Source organism: Podarcis bocagei (genome assembly GCF_964188305.1).
Source record: "Podarcis bocagei genome assembly, chromosome: 3".
NCBI classification, from domain to species: domain Eukaryota; kingdom Metazoa; phylum Chordata; class Lepidosauria; order Squamata; family Lacertidae; genus Podarcis; species Podarcis bocagei.
The window spans coordinates 91,412,678-91,433,075 of record NC_138127.1 but is presented as its reverse complement, the minus strand read 5'-3'; the positions used below and the strand labels follow the sequence as shown (position 1 = coordinate 91,433,075).

General features: G+C 42.9%; 1 protein-coding gene and 1 long non-coding RNA gene across 2 annotated transcripts in view; one reads left to right on the top strand and one right to left on the bottom strand.

The window, feature by feature from the left end:
- Positions 1 to 20,398, bottom strand: part of LOC308584213 — a 264,753-nt gene that overhangs the window by 180,388 nt on the left and 63,967 nt on the right. The window contains exon 2 of the long non-coding RNA XR_014006649.1: positions 1,873 to 1,953. This is a non-coding gene — a long non-coding RNA (uncharacterized lncRNA). The remainder of the gene's footprint in view (positions 1 to 1,872; positions 1,954 to 20,398) is intronic.
- TTBK1 (tau tubulin kinase 1) overlaps positions 1 to 20,398 on the top strand; it is a 99,111-nt gene that overhangs the window by 24,549 nt on the left and 54,164 nt on the right. Inside the window, exons 2-5 of the mRNA XM_081188909.1 lie at positions 8,722 to 8,869; positions 10,735 to 10,808; positions 17,914 to 18,054; positions 20,057 to 20,161. Of these exons, the coding sequence (XP_081045035.1) occupies positions 8,722 to 8,869; positions 10,735 to 10,808; positions 17,914 to 18,054; positions 20,057 to 20,161 (468 nt within the window). The remainder of the gene's footprint in view (positions 1 to 8,721; positions 8,870 to 10,734; positions 10,809 to 17,913; positions 18,055 to 20,056; positions 20,162 to 20,398) is intronic.

The following is a 20,398-nucleotide window of genomic DNA, read 5'->3' as shown; positions in this document are numbered from 1 at the left end:
CTCACCTCGTCGCCTCCTCGCTGCCTCTCGCCTCCGCAGGAGCGTTTCCCTCCGCGGAAGAAGGAGCAGGGCGCTTCTGCAACTTTGGATTGCAACTTCTTGCTGCTTCCCTGGGAAACAGAGCCCGGCCGGGTCAGTTGTCCAGCGGAGGGCCAGTTCCCCCCTCCCTCCCTCCCTCCCTCTCTCTCTCTCTCTCTCTCTCTCTCTCTCTCTGCAACCCTTGCGCCCCCCCCCCCCCGCGTACTGCTTGCAATGCAACTTCCGCGCTCCATGTGCTTTCATAGAATCCGTCGAGCTGGAAGGGAGCCGAGGGTCATCTAGTCCCACCCGCTGCAATGCAGTAATACGCCGCTGCCCCCTACAAGGGATCGAACCTGCAACCTTGGCCTTATCAGCGCCGTGCTCTTAAACTGAGCCATCCGGGCTCCCCTTTCCCCCACCTTCTTGCGTGCCTGAACCTGTCCGCGTTTTGCATTCTAACACTTGCAAGCTCCATCCTCCAGCAGTTCTCTGACGCCGGCTGCGCTTCCTTTCAGGCCAATACTTGGCAGCCATAAACTCGCACCGTGTCCAATATCCTATAAAAAGCATTAATTGGAATACCTTGCAACATTTCATCAAAGAAAATTGAGACGCCCTATTCCATAATAATAATAATAGTAATAATTTTATTATTTATACCCTTCCCATCTGACTGGGCTGCCCCAGTCACCTTGGATAAAAATATAATAAAACATGAAACATTTAAAAAAACTTCCCTTCAGATGACTTGTGAAGTTGTAGAGTTACTTATCTCCTTGGCTTGGGGGGTGTCAAATAAAAATAAATTATTTATACCCTGCCCATCTGGCTGGGCTTCCCCAGCCACTCTGGGTGGCTTCCAAAAAAATATTAATACGTCAAACATTAAAAGCTTCCCTAAACAGGGCTGCCTTCGGATGTCTTCTAAAAGTCTGGTAGTTGTTCTTCTCTTTGACATCTGGTGGGAGGGCGTTCCACAGGGCAGGTGCCACTACCAGGAAGGCCCTCTGCCTGCTTCCCTGTAACCTCACTTCTTGCAGGGAGGGAACCGTCAGAAGGCCCTCGGCGCTGGACCTCAGTGTCCGGGCAGAATGATGGGGGTGGAGACGCTCCTTCAGGTCTACTGGGCCGAGGCCGTTTAGGGCTTTAAAGGTCAACACCAACACTTTGAATTGTGCTCAGAAACGTACAGGGAGCCAATGTAGGTCTTTCAATGTAACTTCATACATTATTATTGTTGTTGTTGTTGTTGTTTAGTCATTTAGTCGTGTCTGACTCTTCGTGACCCCCTGGACCAGAGCACGCCAGGCACTCCTGTCTTCCACTGCTTCCCGCAGTTTGGTCAGACTCATGTTTGTGGCTTCCCCTCCCCATCCAGCTTGGTTTCCCTAGCCACTCGGAAACCCGAACCCTATGGAAATAGGGATGTCAAGGTTGCAGGTTCGATCCCCGCACGGGACAGCTGCGTGGTCCTGCATCTTTCCTCAGGGCCTGCAAGACAGAGCTGTTCCACCTGGCCTTTGGTTTGGACTCAGTGGGACCCTTATGTCTTCCCTCCCCTTACAGTTTTGATTTGTGGGCTACTTTTAAAATGAGGCTGCTTTTCAAATTGCATTTTAACCTGTATTTTAAATTGGTCCCCCCCCCCCATTATGTTTCTATTGTAATTTTACTGGTGTTAGCCACCCTGAGCCCGGCTCTGGCTGGGGAGGGCGGGGTATAAATAAAATGTATCATCATCATCATCACCACCACAGGGGGTTGGACTAGATGACCATCGGGTCCCTTCCGACTCTACGATTCTATGATTCTATAAAGTGTTACCGGAAAAATCCGAGGGCGCACTCGCACTTGAGTGCTAAAATCCACGGGTTAGGGGGCGCAAATTACTTGCCTTGCCCCGGGTGCTGACAACCCACGCTACGCCACTGCCTATAAATCCACAAATAATAATTGTGATTAACGATCTGCTAGTCTGCTTCTGTTGGTGGAAGCTATGAATTCCTTGTAATGTGAAGTTTGAGCCTCAGTGGTCATATCAGCAAGCTGCAGGTAGCTTACAACATTTGTCATTTGTGTCACTATTTTTGTAATTCAGAAGACTTCCGGCTCAGGAAACAGAGACAATGCTTTAGTGGGGCATTGTTCTGGCCTATAAAACACCATACATCTATCTCTGAGACTGCAAAGTGACACCACCACTGATTGTAGTCTTCAGTTGTCTAAATGGTTTATGTCATGTCTTGTAATTAAGTACAATGTTCGCTATGCTGGTTTGATTAGAGTTGGCTGAAAGGCTTTTCTTCCACAATTTAGAGTTGACACACCCTGTGGAAACCTCTATCCTTGCATATCTTCCCAGCCATGGAACTGGTTAAGTATTTGGTCAGTATAAATTGCTTTACAAGACAGAATACTTGGCAGAAATCCTGCCACAGAGTTGTGCAGATTTTTGTTGTGGGGGGAGGTGGTTCAGTGATCAATAGTTCTTCAAGTCTGCTTGGTCACTTCTTTTTGCCAGCCACTGTGATTGACACCATTCAGATCCACACTCCTTTTATTTATATTTGCCCTTGCTGAACAGGGTTGTCAGCAGTTCATAGTACACTGGCTTTGGTATTCATGAAGTTACACTAACAGATGCTTTGTGATGGAGCCCTAGATAAAAGGTGAAATAAGGTTAAGCAAAACACTGTTCATGAGCCAAAAGGCAGTCTCAAGGAAGTCTAGGATAGCTAATGGAGGATTGTGAATGGAAACCTGCCAGTGCTATAGGAGCAGTGTGTGGAAGGGTGTGGGGTGAAGGGAGAGTGTCAGTAAAAAGGTGCTTACTTCTACTCAGGCATAATCTGAGATTCCTGGCAGTTGGAAGTCACCAAAGAGCCTTGTTCCTCTCCTTTCCCCACCTCATTATATGTGGCTTTCTAGCAGGGCCTCTTTCAAAGCCCCTTGGCTTCAGTTACAAGGAAGCCTTTACACTGAGCAGGTTATTAGTCATAGGGGTCTTGCTATAGGACATGATAATTGTTTTGTGCCACAATACAGTACTGGGAATCTCCCCCCCCCCCTACATTTGCCATTTCTGGGCCAGCTAATGGGGTGGGACCTCTATGGCAAAATTACTGCTTCCCCTGACTCTCCTCTCTGCTTAACCAGACAGGAATGGGGGAAATAGGATTTGGCTGGTTCCCAAGTGCCTCTACCTCCCACCATGGGCTGCTTTGACAGGTGGATGGGTGACCTATTATGCCAGGTTACTCAACTTCAAAGGAAATAATCAGGACAGCACTTTTAAGTGTGCTCCAGTTATTTCCTTTCTTCTTTGCAGCCCACCTTAAGTTCAACTGCAAATAAAAAATGTTCCTAACTTTTAGGAGTTGATGAATATACCTACATAGCGTGGATTAAGAAGGCAATGTAGTACATTGTGATGTGCAATGAGCATATAAGGATTCCAAGTCATCTTTGATGCTTAGCTGCCCAGTGGTGAATGCAAACCATTGCCTTTCAAACTGTTCAGTGTGGCTCATTCATAGTGGATAGCTTTATTTAAGTTTCCTAAACTATGGACAGAAGAGAATAAGAGGAATAGTTTTGAATTTCTGGCTTTTAATTATAAGCTTGTAGAGTTTGTCTTTGAACTCCTTTGGACTTCAAAACAAATAACTCCCTTAGATAAAATGTACCGTAGCCACTTGTTGTTGTTTAGTCGTGTCCGACTCTTTGTGACCCCATGGACCAGAGCACGCCAGGCACTCCTGTCTTCCACTGCCTCCCACAGTTTGGTCAAACTCATGCTGGTAGCTTCAAGAACACTGTCCAACCATCTCATCCTCTGTCATCCCCTTCTTCTTGTGCCCTCAATCTTTCCCAACATCAGGGTCTTAATCCAGTTAATATTAGGGGCTGCAATTGGCAGCCCACAGGTAACGAGTAGCCCAGGATTGGGGAACTTTTTCTGTGGTGTGTCACATTTCCTTGGTGCTAATCTGCCAGAGACTGCATGCTGAGAGTGGGGAAGATCCTTTTCTCCCTCTTGGCTCCCCACACTTGCGTAAAGTTAGGCCTGTGGATTACTCACCCAAGGTCTAAGCACTTTGGTCACATAGTTTCCAACCCAATGGAGAAAGGAAGAGTCTGGAGGGAGAAGCTGCTAGCCATGATCACTTCTCAAAGTTTCCCCCTGGTAAAACGTAACTACTGAGCAGGATCTTTGATCAGTTCCACAGTGTTAAGATAGGTGCTTGTTTCCATAAATACATTTGTTCAAATTTATGAGTTTATGATATCCTCTCAATCGGTTGATGTCAAGATTATCCTGGTAATAAGAAGTGATTGTAATTGGAAGACCCCCCCACCCCACCCCAGTAGAAAACTGAATCATACAAAGAGCCTCAAAGTAGACCTTGCTTTTCCCTAAAAGATTTTACAGAGCAAAGCAGAGTTTCAGGTGGGTTCAGCCACTGCCCATAAAACACCTTTCCTCTGTGTCCTTCTGTTATTTATCCCCCCATCCCCTTTTGTGCGTGTTGAAAAGAGCTTGAGGGTGCTGCAGAAGTAGGCACATATTTTATTTTGAGGCGGCAATAACCAGTGTAAGGCTGTCGGGGAGACATGGTGTATATTTCATTTTTACCTTACTGAAAAGAGTTGAGCTCAGCACTTTATCCTGAATTGCAATTGACCTGCGTATAGGAAAGTGGCCCCTGTGTTATCCATCTCTTCACTGGGATTTGACACCACACTTTCAGGTGGTGGTTGTATGAAATGCACTTCTAGTTTGAGGTGGTGGACGGCTCCTTTATGAAAATCTCCCTTTTTTATATGAACTAGTTTTAAATGAAACAGGATAAAAATAATATTATATGGAAGAATAATTCAGGGATACTATACAGAAGAGAAATCATGGGATATATAAGAAAAACAGAGAATGAAATACTTGGTTTGACAGACCAAGATTAGAGTCCAGTCCTATTTACGTTTACTCAGAATTAAGTCCCAATTTATTCAGTGGAACCTACTCTCAGGTAAAGGTGCACAGGATTGTAGCCCCAAGTGCTATCTTTCCCTTTTTTTGGTAGGATCCAGTCAAAAGTGAACATATCCAAGCCCCATTGACTTTTGTGAGAAGAGAGCTGAGCAAGGGTTAAATTTTCCTATTGAAATCGGCTGGGCTTAAAAGTGCTTGGCTGTATTCATTGATCAAGTAAAAACCAATTTTAATTATTGAGGACAATTTTTAATCTGTGTGGTTGGGAGTTAAAGGCATGCTTATTTGTTTTCAAAAGCTATTTGGTTCTCCTATATTGCTGTAATAGGGAAGAGGGGGCATTTTCATATCAGACATTAATTGGTGTGAAATAATGGCTTGTTAATTGGTGCTATTGTTATCCAGTTCCAGTTTGAAAGTCTGTAGTGAAGAGTTCAATTGTCATATGAGCTTGTGGCTGAAAGTAATTGTTATCTGGTGCCCATGGGCTGTGGGTTGGTGGCTATCAAGTATTTTTAGACAACTGAAGGGGAGTGGGTGAAGCAGCAATAACTGTACTCTCTCTAATTTTGTGTTCTGCCATACCCCATCGCCGCTGATCTGAAAAGGTTTGTGGCTCTTGTTTTAACTCATTAAACCATTTCTGATTATGAACTCAAGATTGTTCCTATTTTAAATAAAAATTAAAAAACAGACCAGAGCATGTTTCCCCAGCCTTTTTAGTCCTGGGGAGCATATTTGGAAATGGGCATCACAACATATCCATTTCACAGTAAAACCCCCCACAAAACTATAATAGATTCGCCAGCAGGCAAAGCATCACATCCCTAAACAAAAGGAAAATAAAAATAAAAATCCACCGACAAAAGAAAGAAAGCAGGCAATACCTTCCACCCGCCACAACAGACAACCCCCTTGCCAAGTAACCATTTTTTTTTGTTTAATTGAATGGGTGTGTGTTGGTGCCAAGGGGGTGTCTGAGGGTGCTGTGGTGCCCACAGGCACCTGAGGTCCAGAAAAAACACACCTTAGGATTGGTTGCTGTGATATAATTCAGCCTCCTGAATTCCGCTCATTCCCTAAGAGAAAAATTGTGCAATCATGCCATGAACGATTTTATTTGCAGTGCCCTTTCTTAAGGATTGTCAGACTAAGCTAGCAATAGAGAAACATTCTGTCCTGAACTAGGATTAACTTGCATTCAGCTCAGATGATGCAATGATGCAAGGATCTACGAACTGTTGGGAGTATTTCGGTATTTTACTTATTTTTACCACAGCTACCCAAGAGCTCAGAATGGCATATAATAAATGGTAGAACAGTAAAATGCAACATTAAAACAACCCATGGATGCTTCAAAAGCCCATACATGAAATCCACCAGATAAATGTTTCCAGAAGCTGTTTCAGGGCTTATTCACTCTTAACTTTTGCCCTACTCTTTCCAGGCAAGGTCTGCTCTTTCAAGTTCTGTGTCCAATTGCTCTTTTCCCCCCCTCGGAGTTTCCCCCATGAAAACTCACTCTTTAAAGCTGAAGTGTAACAAATTGCTATTCTGGTTGCTGATTGCTATTTGCTCTGATTCAGCTCTAAAGATCAGGTTTTCACTGGGAAAGCTTCGGAGGAAAAGAAAAAAAAGGAGCGCTTGCACACAGAGCTTTAAAGAGCAGACCTTGCCTGAAAAGCATGGAGAAAAAGTAAATGTGTTCATAAGAATGTTCATAACAGACCTTTGAGAAAAGGATTGGTTTACAGCAGCCTTCACCAGCTGTGCTGGCTGGGATTGTTGGGAGTTGAGGTCCAAAAACTCTGTGGGGCCATTTAACTGGCAAAGGCTGGTTTATAACACTTCTGAAGACTGGCAGTGTTGGGTTTATCGGGCTTATCCTCATCAACCCTATAGAGCTGGGAACAGCTGCTGAGAAATCCTGCATTATGTTTTAGTAACAGAGCTGGAATATTAATCAGGACCGCCTTGCCTCATCTAATTAGGAGCAAAGGTGTGCAGGGCATGCATTTCCTAAGGTACTTTGAGAATATGGGTTGTGTGGTTCAGCATCAGATGTTGAACTGAGGTTGGATACTAGCGGTCAGAATACTTGTTCTCAGTCATCAAGCAGTGTGTTCTATAATATTAATCATATTGCACACAGTATCATGCCATTGCATATTTGTAGAAGCTCCAAATCTTATTTCCAAGAATGTTATATCTCTTTGTTAGAAATCAGTGCAGTGCCACATTTGTAATTCTGTTCTATATTAATTTGTCAGTTCCTTGTAAAAAGCCTGTGATTAGTTGGAAGGTATAGCCATCTAGAGCAGTAGTTTCCAAACATTTTACTCCCAGGACCCACTTGAGATGGCTAAAATTACAGAGACCAATGTAGGCCACAAAATAGCTGGAGAGGAAGGGTTTGGTGTAACAAGCTGACAGTTACTGGCACTTTCTACTGATAGCTAACCTATGCTTGGATATTGCAAAATTGTTTGCCATGACATTTTCCTTGCGGCAAGGAGTTCCATAGCTCAGCTTTCCTCACGTTGCATAGCCCGTATTTTTCGCCCTATAGGACGCACTTTTTCCCATCCAAAAATGAAGGGGAAATGTGTGTGCGTCCTATGGGGCAAATGCAGGCTTTCGCTGAAGCCTGGAGAGCGAGGGGGGTCGGTGTGCACCGACCCCTCTCACTCTCCAGGCATCAGGAAGCTATCTGCTAGCCGTGGGAGACGCAGCTCTCTCACAGCTAGCGGAGACCTTGCCGGCACCCAGAAGCTTGGGGCGCGCTGATCATCTTGTAGCAAGTGGGGAAAAGTAGGAAATAAACCATATTTTGGAGCCAGTGCATACTACTACTACTACTATTACTACTACTACTACTACTACTACTAATAATAGAATTTATATACAGTGGTGCCTCGCAAGACAAAAAGAATCCGTTCTGTGATTCTCTTCGTCTAGCGGTTTTTTTGTCTTGCGAAGCAAGCCCATTGACGGATTAGCGGATTAGTGCTATTAGCGGCTTTTAGCGGCTTATCTGCTGATCGGATCAGCTGATAAGCGGCTTAGCGGCTTAGAAAAAGGGGGGGGGGAGGAAAAAAAACCAGCAGGAACTCGCAAGACATTGTCGTCTTGCGAAGCAAGCCCATAGGAAATTCGTTTTGCGAAGCACCTCCAAAACGGAAAACTCTTTCGTCTAGTGAGTTTTCCGTCTTGCAAGGCATTCGTCTTGCGGGGCACCACTGTACCACCCTGTATCCGCAAGTCTCGGGGCAGTTCAGAATTTACCTTCATGCATTTTTGATATGGCAAAGTCAGCCCATGTTTGCTTTTGGGAGGTTTGCAAAAACATTCTGATTCAAATTTATGAGATGCATTGCAACAATAAGAGAGATGTTGCTCAGCCTCTCCTTGTCAAACAAAACCAGGCTGTCTATCCTAGGCAGACTTCTCCCATGAACTAAGGTAACTTTCACCTTGCTCAAACAAGGACATGATTCAGATATCTGTTGGGTAGGAATATATATGTTGTGTCCTATTTTTACCTCGCTTTATTTTTCAGAGCAGAACCATTTTGGCTGCTTTCTTGCATTTGTGAAGTCATTTAGTTGTGTGGTTTGGCTTTCAGTATTATGACCAAATCAAATTTTATTCTTCTCAGTCAGGGGAAAACCCACTCTGCCAAGCATGATAATGTTTCTCCTCCCGTTTAGCTGAAGAAGATTGGTGGTGGTGGCTTTGGAGAGATTTATGAGGCAATGGATCTTTTGACCCGTGAGAATGTGGCCCTGAAGGTGGAGTCAGCGCAGCAGCCAAAGCAAGTTCTCAAGATGGAGGTGGCTGTCCTAAAAAAGCTACAAGGTAAGTTGTTCTGGAAATGTAAGTTTCTAGAGCTTGTGTTTTCATATCTTGTCCACTTTCTCCATTCTTTTGCTGTGCTTACTGGCAAAACCACCACCACCACCCAAGAACCCCTAAACATAATATTAGTGCACAGCACTTTGTGTTTCTCTTTAAAGTCATTTCAACCTTTCACCAGTTTAATGCCACTTGAGCTGTCATGACTCCCCACTGTCCCAAATAAGAATTCTGTAAATTGTAGTTTGGTGAGAATACTAAGAATCCTCTGTTTCAAGATTCCTAGCTTCAGCCTTAGAACTACATTCCCCTGGGTTTCCTGGGGAGAGGGGTTGACCATTTAAACCAGTTTAAGTGTAAATATCTCCTTCCCCACCCTCTAAAAGAATTGTACATACTTCCTGTTTAATCTGCCGTCTTAGGTTGCAGCAGCAGACTTGGTGTCAACCAGAACATGATGTTGCCATTTCAGAGTCCTAAGTGTACCTTACATGCTATAGAATTAGTGCAAAGTGGCAGTAGCACAAGAATTAAAGGCTACTCTGACAGTCCTAAAGACTTGGGCAGTGAACTTTGCCACTATGTAAAATATAACCAGCGTTACTGTGCTAGGAATATTCACAGAAGTAGAGGAGCAGCTGATAGCACCAAGGACAGCTCTAATGATCTGAGAGGAGAACTGAACTTTCTGAGTAGCTCATATTTCTTTTACTGTGTGGATTGTGATTTCTTTTTAAATATTTCCTGTTGCTGCAGCCCTCATAGAAAGAGTGTTTCAAGTCTCACAGATATACAGATTGCTCTGCTGGGTTAGACAGTGATCCAACATTTTGCTTCTGAGAGCAACCAGAAAAGAAGCTTGCAAGCAGGGCATAATGAAGATAGCCGTTCCTTGTGTGTGTCCTTAGCATCTAGTTCTCTGAGATAAACACCCATGCAAGATTTAACTTCCAAATATGGATGCTCAATTTTGTGGTGATGGTAATAGCCATTAATAGGCAATGGATTTGGCTAAACCTTTTTTTAAAAGCTATCAAAGACACTGGCTATCATTACGGGGTGTGCTAATGAATTTCGTGAGTTAGTCAGGTGTTGTGCATAGGGGAACTTGATATATCTTTTTTTCTCTGCCCTGACCTTACAGCTAGCCAGTTTCAGTGGGTGATCTGGCATAGTTCCTCATTTACCCCTTCAACATGTTGGGATGTAAATTCTTTGGTGATGCAGCTGCATGTTTGAAATAATTTTTTCAAACATATAAAGCAAGTTTAAAAGTGCAAGTTAAAAATGAGTTCTTAGTTATAATTCATTTTAAAGGGGAGGTCTTTAAGCAGAGGCTTGACAACCATATGTCAGGAGTGCTCTGATGGTGTTTCCTGCTTGGCAGGGGGTTGGACTCGATGGCCCTTGTGGTCTATTCCAACTCTATGATTCTATGATTCTGTTCTATACTCCTATATGGTTAGTTTTTAATGTTATTATTGGGGGACCCCCCCCCACGACCATCACAGAGAAGATCACAACTGTTTCTTTTCTACAATGCATTTTATAGCAGTTGCTTTTAACAAGTGGAGGAAATGTGATTCTTGAGTGTTTGCATTAAATTAGATAAGCAATACACAACATTTCTACATGCAGCCCATACTTCTCAGAAATATGTTCCATTATGTTTATGGGGACTTATTGCCAACTAAGTCTATGTAGTAGTACAGTCTTAGTTTTACTGCACTTGGAATGTACAGTCGACTGTAAAGAGGGCATGAACAAAATTTTATGCAAGTATCACCTGCTTATAGAAATATCTTGTACTCCTTGCTTTTCCTCATGTAAATACACTGGTACAAATTTACTGTCTTTACTCTTTGCAGGGAAAGATCACGTTTGCAGATTTATTGGCTGTGGAAGGAATGAGAAGTTCAACTATGTTGTCATGCAGCTTCAGGTGAGTTGTTTGGTACAGTGGTACCTCGGGATGTGAACGGGATGTGTTCCGGAGCCCTGTTTGCATCCTGAACATAACGTAGGATGCGACAGTACGTCTGTGCATGCACGGGTCGCATTTCGCTGCTTCCGTGCATGCACGTGACGTCATTTTGACCGTCTGCGCATGCGCGAGCGGCGCAACCCGAACGCACTAAACCTGAAGCATATTTATCCCGAGGTATGACTGTATTCTGTTACCCCAGTGTTCCACAGATGTAGTTAGTAGGTAACCACACTGTTGACTAGGTATTTTGTGCACAAATGTGGTCATTAGGAAAAGCACAAAGTGAGAAATCTCTCCCTTTTCTAGAGCACATTCCAGGGAATTCAGAAGGGGCGGTTATTTTGTGCTGGGTAAGAGAGAGAAATATCTCCATACTCTGACATACTTGGGGGAGGAGTCAGCATTTCACTTTGTCCCAGTCTTGGAGACACTGAGAAGTGTTTAGTCTCTCATACTGCTTCCAAGTGCCTCCCCAGAGGACATGAGGGAGAGGAGGGATTGGTTTTTTTTAAAAAAATCACACTGATATCTGCCGATAGTCTGAAGTGGCAGGGCTCTTACACTTGTCTCTTACACTTGATTGTAAGTAAACCCCACCCCATCCCCAAAGTCCTCTAAAATTTGGGGGAAGTGCACACTTGCACTCACTTTGGGAGGGCCTTTGTAGTGATGAAAATGAATCACAGTTTCGTGCAAAAGGAAGAGTTGGGTCCCTTTCCTGGTCTTTTATATGTGCCAGGTGGGTTATGGGTTCAGGAGCAACCACAGATACAGTGGTACCTCGGATTACATACGCTTCAGGTTACATACGCTTCAGGTTAGAGACTCCGCTAACCCAGAAATAGTACCTCGGGTTAAGAACGTTGCTTCAGGATGAGAACAGAAATCGTTCTCTAGTGGCGCATCGGCAGCAGGAGGCCCCATTAGCTAAAGTGGTGCTTCAGGTTCAGAACAGTTTCAGGTTAAGAACGGACCTCCGGAACGAATTAAGTACTTAACCCGAGGTACCACTGTAATAGCTTTCTACCGTTATTTGGATCCGTTTGTTTTTTGAATTAGGGATGGAGAGAGGACTGCACTCTTCCCCCTCCCCCTCCCACCCCACCTAAATAAATAAATAATACAACATACCATAAAACCTCTGTGACAGAGCAAAGGTTTTATGTTGCACTTCTAAAGATGTTTTGTGGTTGTGACTTGAAAATGAGAGTTTCAGTGGTATATGAAAGGTGACGATGTACGAATGCTGGCTCATTTTGGAATTTTGATTCTGCTCCCTTAATCTTCTTTTGATTACAGTGCTTTAGCAAGTTAATAGCATGTTTCAGAGACTGGTTTTAAATTTTCTGTGATGTGAGGAAGGTGTTTTGAGAAAGATGGGATGAAGCCTGAGGCCATCTCTTAATATGATGAAAAGCTCTGCTGGGTTTTTGTAATAAGAACTCCTGAGTAAAAAAGACTTTATTTTTAGATCTGACTGGTGACATCTTCATTCCTTTTTCACTTCTATTATCTTTTACTCAAATGGCTTTATTTCTACACGTTTTAGCTTGATTGTTGCTCTCCTCCAAATCCCTTCTGAGCTGAAGTATCAGCCAGAACTGAACACAGGGCTCTCACAACATCATGGCCACCGCTGGCCTAAAATACATTGGCGCCTGAGGCAGGAAATCCACATGGCATTTTACCCCTGGCTAAGGAGTGGGAGAGAATGGGAGAGTGAAGAATTACTGAAAACATCCTGATTTTTAAAGGACACGTAGATTCTTTTGTCTGAGATGATTGCCTCAGCTGGCTAACTCATGGTCTGGTCGGTCTGGGCCATGGCTGTTCCTAATGGGAGCTAATGCTTTAAGAGCATAAGAAGAGCACTGCTGGATCAGGCCAAAGGTCCATCTAGCCCAGCATCCTGTTCTCACAGTGGCCAACCAGATGCCTGTAGGAAGCCTGCAAACTGGACCTGAGTGCTACAGTGCTCTGCACACTATTGATTCCCAGCACTTGTGATTCCAGCAGTGAATGTAGAACATAGATATTGCAGCTGGTAGTTGATAGCCTTATTCTCCACAAATGTATCTAATCATTTAAAGCCTTCCAAGTTGTTGGCCACCACTGCAAATTGTGCGACCAATTTCCATAGTTTCACTAAGCCACTGTGTGAAGAAGTACTTAATTTTGTCTGTCCTGAATCTTCATATTGGAATCATCCAATGAAGATTCAGATGGTGGATTTACTCTGCTTGATTAGTTGTTCTGTGATACTTCCCCAGTACTACCATATTATTGTTGTGTTGTGGGGCTATAGCATAACAACAGCAGGACTAAGAACCCCAGAACATTTGCGGTATGAAAAGTTACAGGGTTTTAGCAGGAATTGCAAGATATAAACTGATTGGAAATGGAGCAGTATGACTACCTCAAAACATTTCCTGGTGCAGACAGTATGGAAAAAGGGATCATGTATGATCGCTGCCTTCATGAGCACAAATCATCATAAATGCACAATAAAAGGGATGTTTAAAGGGGCCCTTTAGTGCCCATTCACCAAGTTTGGAGATATCCATAATAATAATAATTATGAGAGCACTGATAAAACCATCCTATTGATTTTCAGTGCAAGAAATTCCTGAGCACATGTGTGTGGGGGTTTTTAGAGTTCATTTGCTTTTCCCTATTCAGTATGACAATACAGGTCTCCACCAATCCTTCAGCATGGTAAATAATGCTCCAAGCCTTTTCAAATTACCCCTAACAGGCCCTGCTGAACAATGCAGTGAGATGGAGATATATACAAAAATTACAAGCTTCACAAGGCTAGTAAACTGCAAAAGAATGAGAGGAATGTTGGTTTATGATTACAAGAATCATAAGTTACTCAAGTAGAGCAGGAAAGGAGTTATTAAGGAGATGGTATGATTCATTCTTTCTGTAAATGTAACTCTGTTCCATTACAGGTTTACATTAATAGGTAGCTAGCCCATTTCCAGGATGATGTGAAAATAGCATATTGATATTCTAATTTCACACGATTGTCTTTTGGGAACTTGCAGAGTATATCCCTACTTATTTCAGCTATGGAAAAAATTGAATTGCCTTTGTAACAGTCAAGGCAACAGCAGCAACCCTTAAATAAGACTGAAACTCTTGCAGGCAAGGGGTAATGGGTCAGGCAGAGAACCAGGGAATCAGGTCGTAAACGACTCTCTCAGATGGATCTCCAACCGTTTTCTTCAGCAACTGCTGCTGGATCCTTGGGAGCCAGATGGAATGGGCCTTACCATTCAGATACCAAGATATATGGTCAGATAATCTTCAGTCTTCTTCTGCAGCCAGACTAAAGGCTCATATCCTTTCAAACTCAAGTGGATTCTTGAAGTTTTCAGTGGTTAAGTGATTTAGTAAAGTACCTATGTGTGTGAACTAGTGCAGAGGTGTTCAAGCTAGTGGTGACACTATTTAATTTAAAAAGATAAGTCTTTAAGACAAAAATTTAGATTAATTCATAGAGAGAAAAGAAGAATATACGAAGAACCCAACTGGATCAGACCAATGGCCTATCTGAGCTAGTAGCTTATTTCATCATCACCATCATCTGTTTATTTGTATGCCACCTTTCCACAAAATTGTGCCCAAAGTAGCTCACAACATCTCAGGCGAACAATTAAGTACAACGGGAAAACCACTAGCAGGATAAGAGTTCAACAGCACAACAGCACTGATGCTCCCTTGTGACTGAGATTCAGAGGCATTGTACCCTTGATTCTGGCAGAAGTAGGCTACCAGCGTGACTAGTAGTCATTCAGAGCTCTGTCCTCCATGGATTTGTCTAATCCCCTTTTAAACCTGTTTAAATTGGAGGACATTCCCACTGAATTGCATAATGTAACTCTGCCCCGTTGAAGCGGTACTTCTTTTTGTCTGTTCTTCAGCTTTATAAGATGAACCCGGGCTCTAGTATGAAGATGGAGAAAGACCTGTTAACTTTATCTGCACCATCCGTAATTTTATACACCTCTGTCATACCTTTCTTATCTTTTCTTCTAAACTAAAAAGCCCCCTCCCCCCGCAATTGTAACTTTTCCCCATATGGGAAATACTTTTTCTCTTTCCCCAGGTTGTATGTATGTTTGCAGAAAGATTCTCAACAGTATTTCCGCCTGCTGAGGCTTTGTGAGGAATGAGTATCAGTAATTTTAAGCATGAATATGGATGCATAGTATCTCTTTACAGTCAGACTTCTTATGCTAGGTATTGAAATTTTAAGAAGAGCTTTTACAACTGAGTCTGTTCCAAGTATGAGAAGTATCAAATCGGAAAGATGATTCTGTTTCTGGGATTAGTTTAGATTGTAGAGTGCATCCAGCCCTTTTTATGGAGAGTTCAAGTGAGGAGAAATCACTGTTGCCAGATTCTGTGTGTTTGGAAGATTCATTATGAATTGCCTTATTTGTTTAATGTTATGACTTCTGGGAAAAAAGTGTGTTGCGTTTTTTCCAATTTAAGATTCCAGCTTGAAACATGTGATCAGTTAGTGACTAGGCGGTGCATGGTTATGTAGATAAAAAGTAATAGCTAAGTAAGGAGATATCTGGATGGAAAACTTTGCTGCTGGTAAGCAGAATCATTTTCGATGGCCAAAAAGGAGGGACTTCAGTTGAAAGGTCATTGGTTAGATTCTGTCCATATTTGAGCATGAAAGACAGTGATTGGGAGAGACCCATCATGGGAAGATATGAGTCAAATATGTGCTTCTTAGAATCTCCATTACTAAGGAAAGGGTAACTGACAGCACAAATATGGTACTGATTAAAGATGAATGGAAGGGGGGGAAGTTGCCTATAATTCCAGAAGTGACAGTATTCATGTCAGGAAACTGACATCAGAGCAGAAGGAGAAGGAGAGGCTCTCTGACTCTGCAGGAGAAGGTACTAGCACCAGGGGGAGGCGCAGCTTAGTGGAGGGGGAAGGAAATCAGAGTAACACCAAGGATCCAGGAGAGCCAATGGAGAAGGAGGGGGAAGGGCTCTGGGATTCTTCCCTGGACATCAGTGAGGAGAGCACTGGTCCTCCACTACCCACGCCCTCCCTGCGCAGAAGGCTTCTGAGCAATGAGAGGCGGAGAAGACTGGGTGTCAAACAGCTTTTATGCTGGAAAAGGTTTAAGAAACGCCCACAGACAGATTCTGCTAGCGACTGAGGCAGCCACGCTGAGATGGGCTGTCCAGTCAAGACGGTTTAACCCAGGCAGTTAAGCTCCTCAACGGGGACAGTTTACACACGAGTAACTCCAATCCACTGCAATTCAGAAAGGAGATGGAAGAAGTGGGGGCAAAGAGAGTTAGGGTAGAGTAAAATCAAGAGACTTTGAAAGCTGGGTTGTGGAGTTCCATTCCACCAGATACCTGGTACCTGATTCCCCACACCCTGAACAGGATTTTGAATTCCTGCAGCCCATGTGTTGGTCAGAATGTAGGGTAACAGGCAATGGTTTTCATATGTGGGGGACTTGTGCTGCAATTAAAAAGGGGTTGGGAACTAGTTTTGCATGAAATGGGATTATGAACTGGTCAAATACATCAACCCAATCCAACACACTCTCTCCTGTCCCTCTTTGAAAGGAACAGGGCAATATGTTTTGTATAAGGAACTCTTGGTCATCTTGTTTCTTGCAGCCACATTAACAATTGCTAAAAGGTGGGGAAGAACAGGTGAAGTAGTACCAACAAATATGGTTGCTTGCTGTAATGGAAAACCTATCAAAATAGGTTGAAGCACAGTGAAATCTAATGATAGGCAAAGATAGTTTTTGTTGAAGCTGGCATTGCTTTATTACTTATGCTCCACATAAAGAACATGATTGATTGACTCAACCAACCAACACATGGGCTCCTCTGGAGAGATGTTTTGGGTTGGACTTCATTGTGCGGTGGTAGGACTGTTGCTCAGTTTGATGTAACAAAGCTTTTCTTTTTGGGCTGCTGATTATCTGGAAATAGTGCTGCACGCTCAGTTTAATTTGTTACTATTAGCTAAGTAAAATCAAATAAAAGACAGTCTTTTTTGCTCTATAAGACGCACCAGACCACAAGACGCATCTAGTTTTTGGAGGGGGAAAACAAGAAAAAAAATATTCTGAATCTCAGAAGCCAGAACAGCAAGAGGGATCGCTGTGCAGTGAAAGCAGCTGTTCTGGCTTCTGGGATAGCTGCGCAGCCTGCATTCGCTCCATAAGACGCACACACATTCCCCCTTACTTTTTAGGAGGGAAAAAGTGAGTCTTATAGAGCAAAAAATAAGGTATTTAAAAGAAAGAAGAGCCCTGCTGAATCCCATCTAGTCCAGCATTCTGTTTGCATAATGGCCAGCGAGAAGCTCTTGGGAAGCCCACAAACAAGGCATGAGTGCAGCATCACTCTCTAGTTCATGTTCCCTGGCAAGTGGTATTTGGAGGAATTCTGCCTGTGATATTCAGCGTTATACGTAGCCGCCCTGACTAGTAGCCATTGATGACCTTATCCTCCACTAATTAGTCTAATCCCATTTTCAAGCTCACTTTATTTGCTAGCCTTGGTTTTCATGTGCCCTTGGCAAAGCATTTTGGGGAACTTTCCTAAAGCCAAACTTAGACAGATGTTTGATGTGAGAGAGCTATGGACAAGATCTCTTGCATTTTTTAAAAAAGCATCTATCTATATATTCTCACTCCCATGAGCAAACAGCAGATTTTTTAGTGTGATTTCAATCACGAAAACAGTGGGGGTAGTGCAGAAGGAGAGGGAGTGTTCACCCAATTCCACCATCCTGATCAGATTCCTCCCCACACCAAGTTTCCATTGAGCTTTGATAGAGAGAAAAAGCAGCAGGACATCTGATCACAGCATGCCTAGTTGTGCCCTCCACTTTTCCAGACTGAATGCACAATAATCTGGGCTGCTAAAAAATGCCAAGCCTGAACAGAGAGGATATTTTTTCCCCATTTTTCCGTGGATTGTATTTAGCTACTGTGTTGTAACTGATGCTGAAAAATTAGTGCTATAAAACCAGTATACACCTCTTTCAGGGCCGGAATCTTGCAGACCTCAGAAGAAGCCAGCCGCGGGGAACTTTTACACTGAGCACAACCCTCCGATTAGGCAAACAGATTCTAGAATCTATAGAAGCCATTCATTCAGTGGGATTTTTGCACCGAGACATCAAGCCTGTGAGTAGTTTGCAATGACCTTGTTTTCCCTACTTACAGAGTTTGCATTTCCTGCTGTTGATGCTGTTACTTTATCCAAGAACTTTGCTATTAAGTGAGCATAGTTATCCCTGTAATTGAGAAAAAAAATGGCAGCCATCCAGTTGATACAGTGCTGTTCCTCAGGGGGGTTTGATTCCTTCCTTTTACGATATGAGGCTTGATTTGGCAGGGTGGCAGCCATCCAGTGCATATAACTTGTGAATAGCAAGGTCCATGCCTCAGTCACATGCATGGCCAGCTTAATAGACTTTGATAATTTGCACTTTGCAAATAGTGTACAGAAAGATGCAATGTGAGAAGGTTAGGAGTTTCATTACAGATTTCATTAATTGGTTTAAGAATTATTTCTTCCCAAAGAATACCAGGAACAGTAATTGCATGAGGCTGTCCAGGACTCTCTTGCAGATAATTCCCTCCCTAAACTATGGTATTTAGGATTCTTTTAAACTGGGGGTAAACTGTTGTGGGTTTAATGTATCAGTATGCCAGAGGGTTTCCCAGATAGCAGAGATAAAACCCAAGTGTCAGTTCTACACTGAGACCACGTTGATCCAGTCCTAGCGATACATTACCCTGTCTCAAAGCAGTTGGCATTTATTTAAATTTATATTTAAAACTTGTATCCCTCCTATTTTAAAAAGAAACTGAAGGTGGTCTGGAAACTTCAGCTGGTACAGAATTTGGCAGCCAGCTTGCTCACCATGGCAAGATGGTTTGAGCATATTACACTGAACTTGGCCCAACTGTACTGGCTGCCAAGTAGTTTTGACCTATAAAGCCCTAAATGGCTCAGGACCATGATATCCCAAGGACAGTCTCTCCCCATATGAACCAACCTGTACCCTGTGATCATCCTCTGAGGCCCTTATTTGTGTACCTCCTCCATGAGAGGTCTGGAGGGTAGCAACACAATAACGGGCCTTTTCTATGGTAGCTTCCCATTTGTGGAATGCTTTCCCCAGGCAGGTTTGCCTGGTACGTTCATTACATATCTTTAGACGCCAGGCAAAAATATTTCTCTTCAACCAGCTATTTGGCTGATTAATAACCCATGGCTTTTTAAACATGTTGGGGGGGTGTCATTGGTTTGTTTATGTTTTTGTTTTATTCTGTATTTTGTTTTCTCATTTTATATTTTTCTGTTGTGAACCACCCTGGGAGCTTTGTATGAAGGGCAGTATACAAATTTAATACAGGACAATAGTAATAGTAGTAGTTGTAATAATAATACTAAGAAAGATGCTGGTTTTGACCTATAAAGCCTGAAATGGCTCAGGACTGCAATACCTCAATGACCTCCTTTCCCCATATGAACCAACCTGAGTCCTGCAATCATCTGAGGGCCCTTCTTCATGTACCTCCTCCATGAGAGGTCCAGAAAGCAGCAACAATTGGTGGTGGAACTTGCTGAAAACCCACCTAAAGTTGTTGAGCACCCACCGCCACAATTGCCATGCCAACACAATTGCCGCAGCAACACGATCATGGCGCTGCACAGCCCGGGGAGTCCCAACTGAGTGTGCTAAGTAAATTTCAATTCATGTGGGTTGAGTGGGAGGCCTTGGTCCATCTTGGCTTCATCTTCAAAGCAATTTAGGTCATGTTGTGTTATTTTTTCTTTGTTTTGATAAAGGAAAAACTTTACTAGGCAAGTGTTTAACAATTAGAAGTATTTTTTCGTGCTGAGCATATGGATTACTGCAAACACTGTCTAAAGGTAAGATGAAAATGAAACTGGTTTTCAGAGCATGTAAGCCAGGGGAAGCTACAGCATTTGGGATGAGCTGCAATTATTGAGCTAGAAAACAGGGTTGATTAGTAGCTGGGGCTGCAAATGCCCTTGTAGCAAGTGGCTGATAACTTTAAGCATAATTTTATTAATAACTGGTATGATCTCTCTTATTACATGTGAAAAATACATATTTTCCCCAACTCTTCCTATCCTTCTGTTTTTCTCTAGTCCAACTTTGCCATGGGACGCCTCCCCTCAACCTACAGAAAATGCTATATGTTAGATTTTGGTCTGGCTCGACAGTATACCAATACCAACGGTGAAGTCCGGCCTGTAAGTGATGCTTTTTTTTCATTTCTATGGGGGATTATAAATATTTCAAACAAATCCTGATTATGTTAATTCATTCTCACAATACTGTTGATGCTGGTTGGGCAGGTACACTTAATGGGATAGAAACTGAACTTATCAGGTTCTCCCTGTTGTAACAGAGAGACTGTATTTCTTTTGAAAACATGGTTTTTCTATTATTATTATTATTATTATTATTATTATTATTATTATTATTAT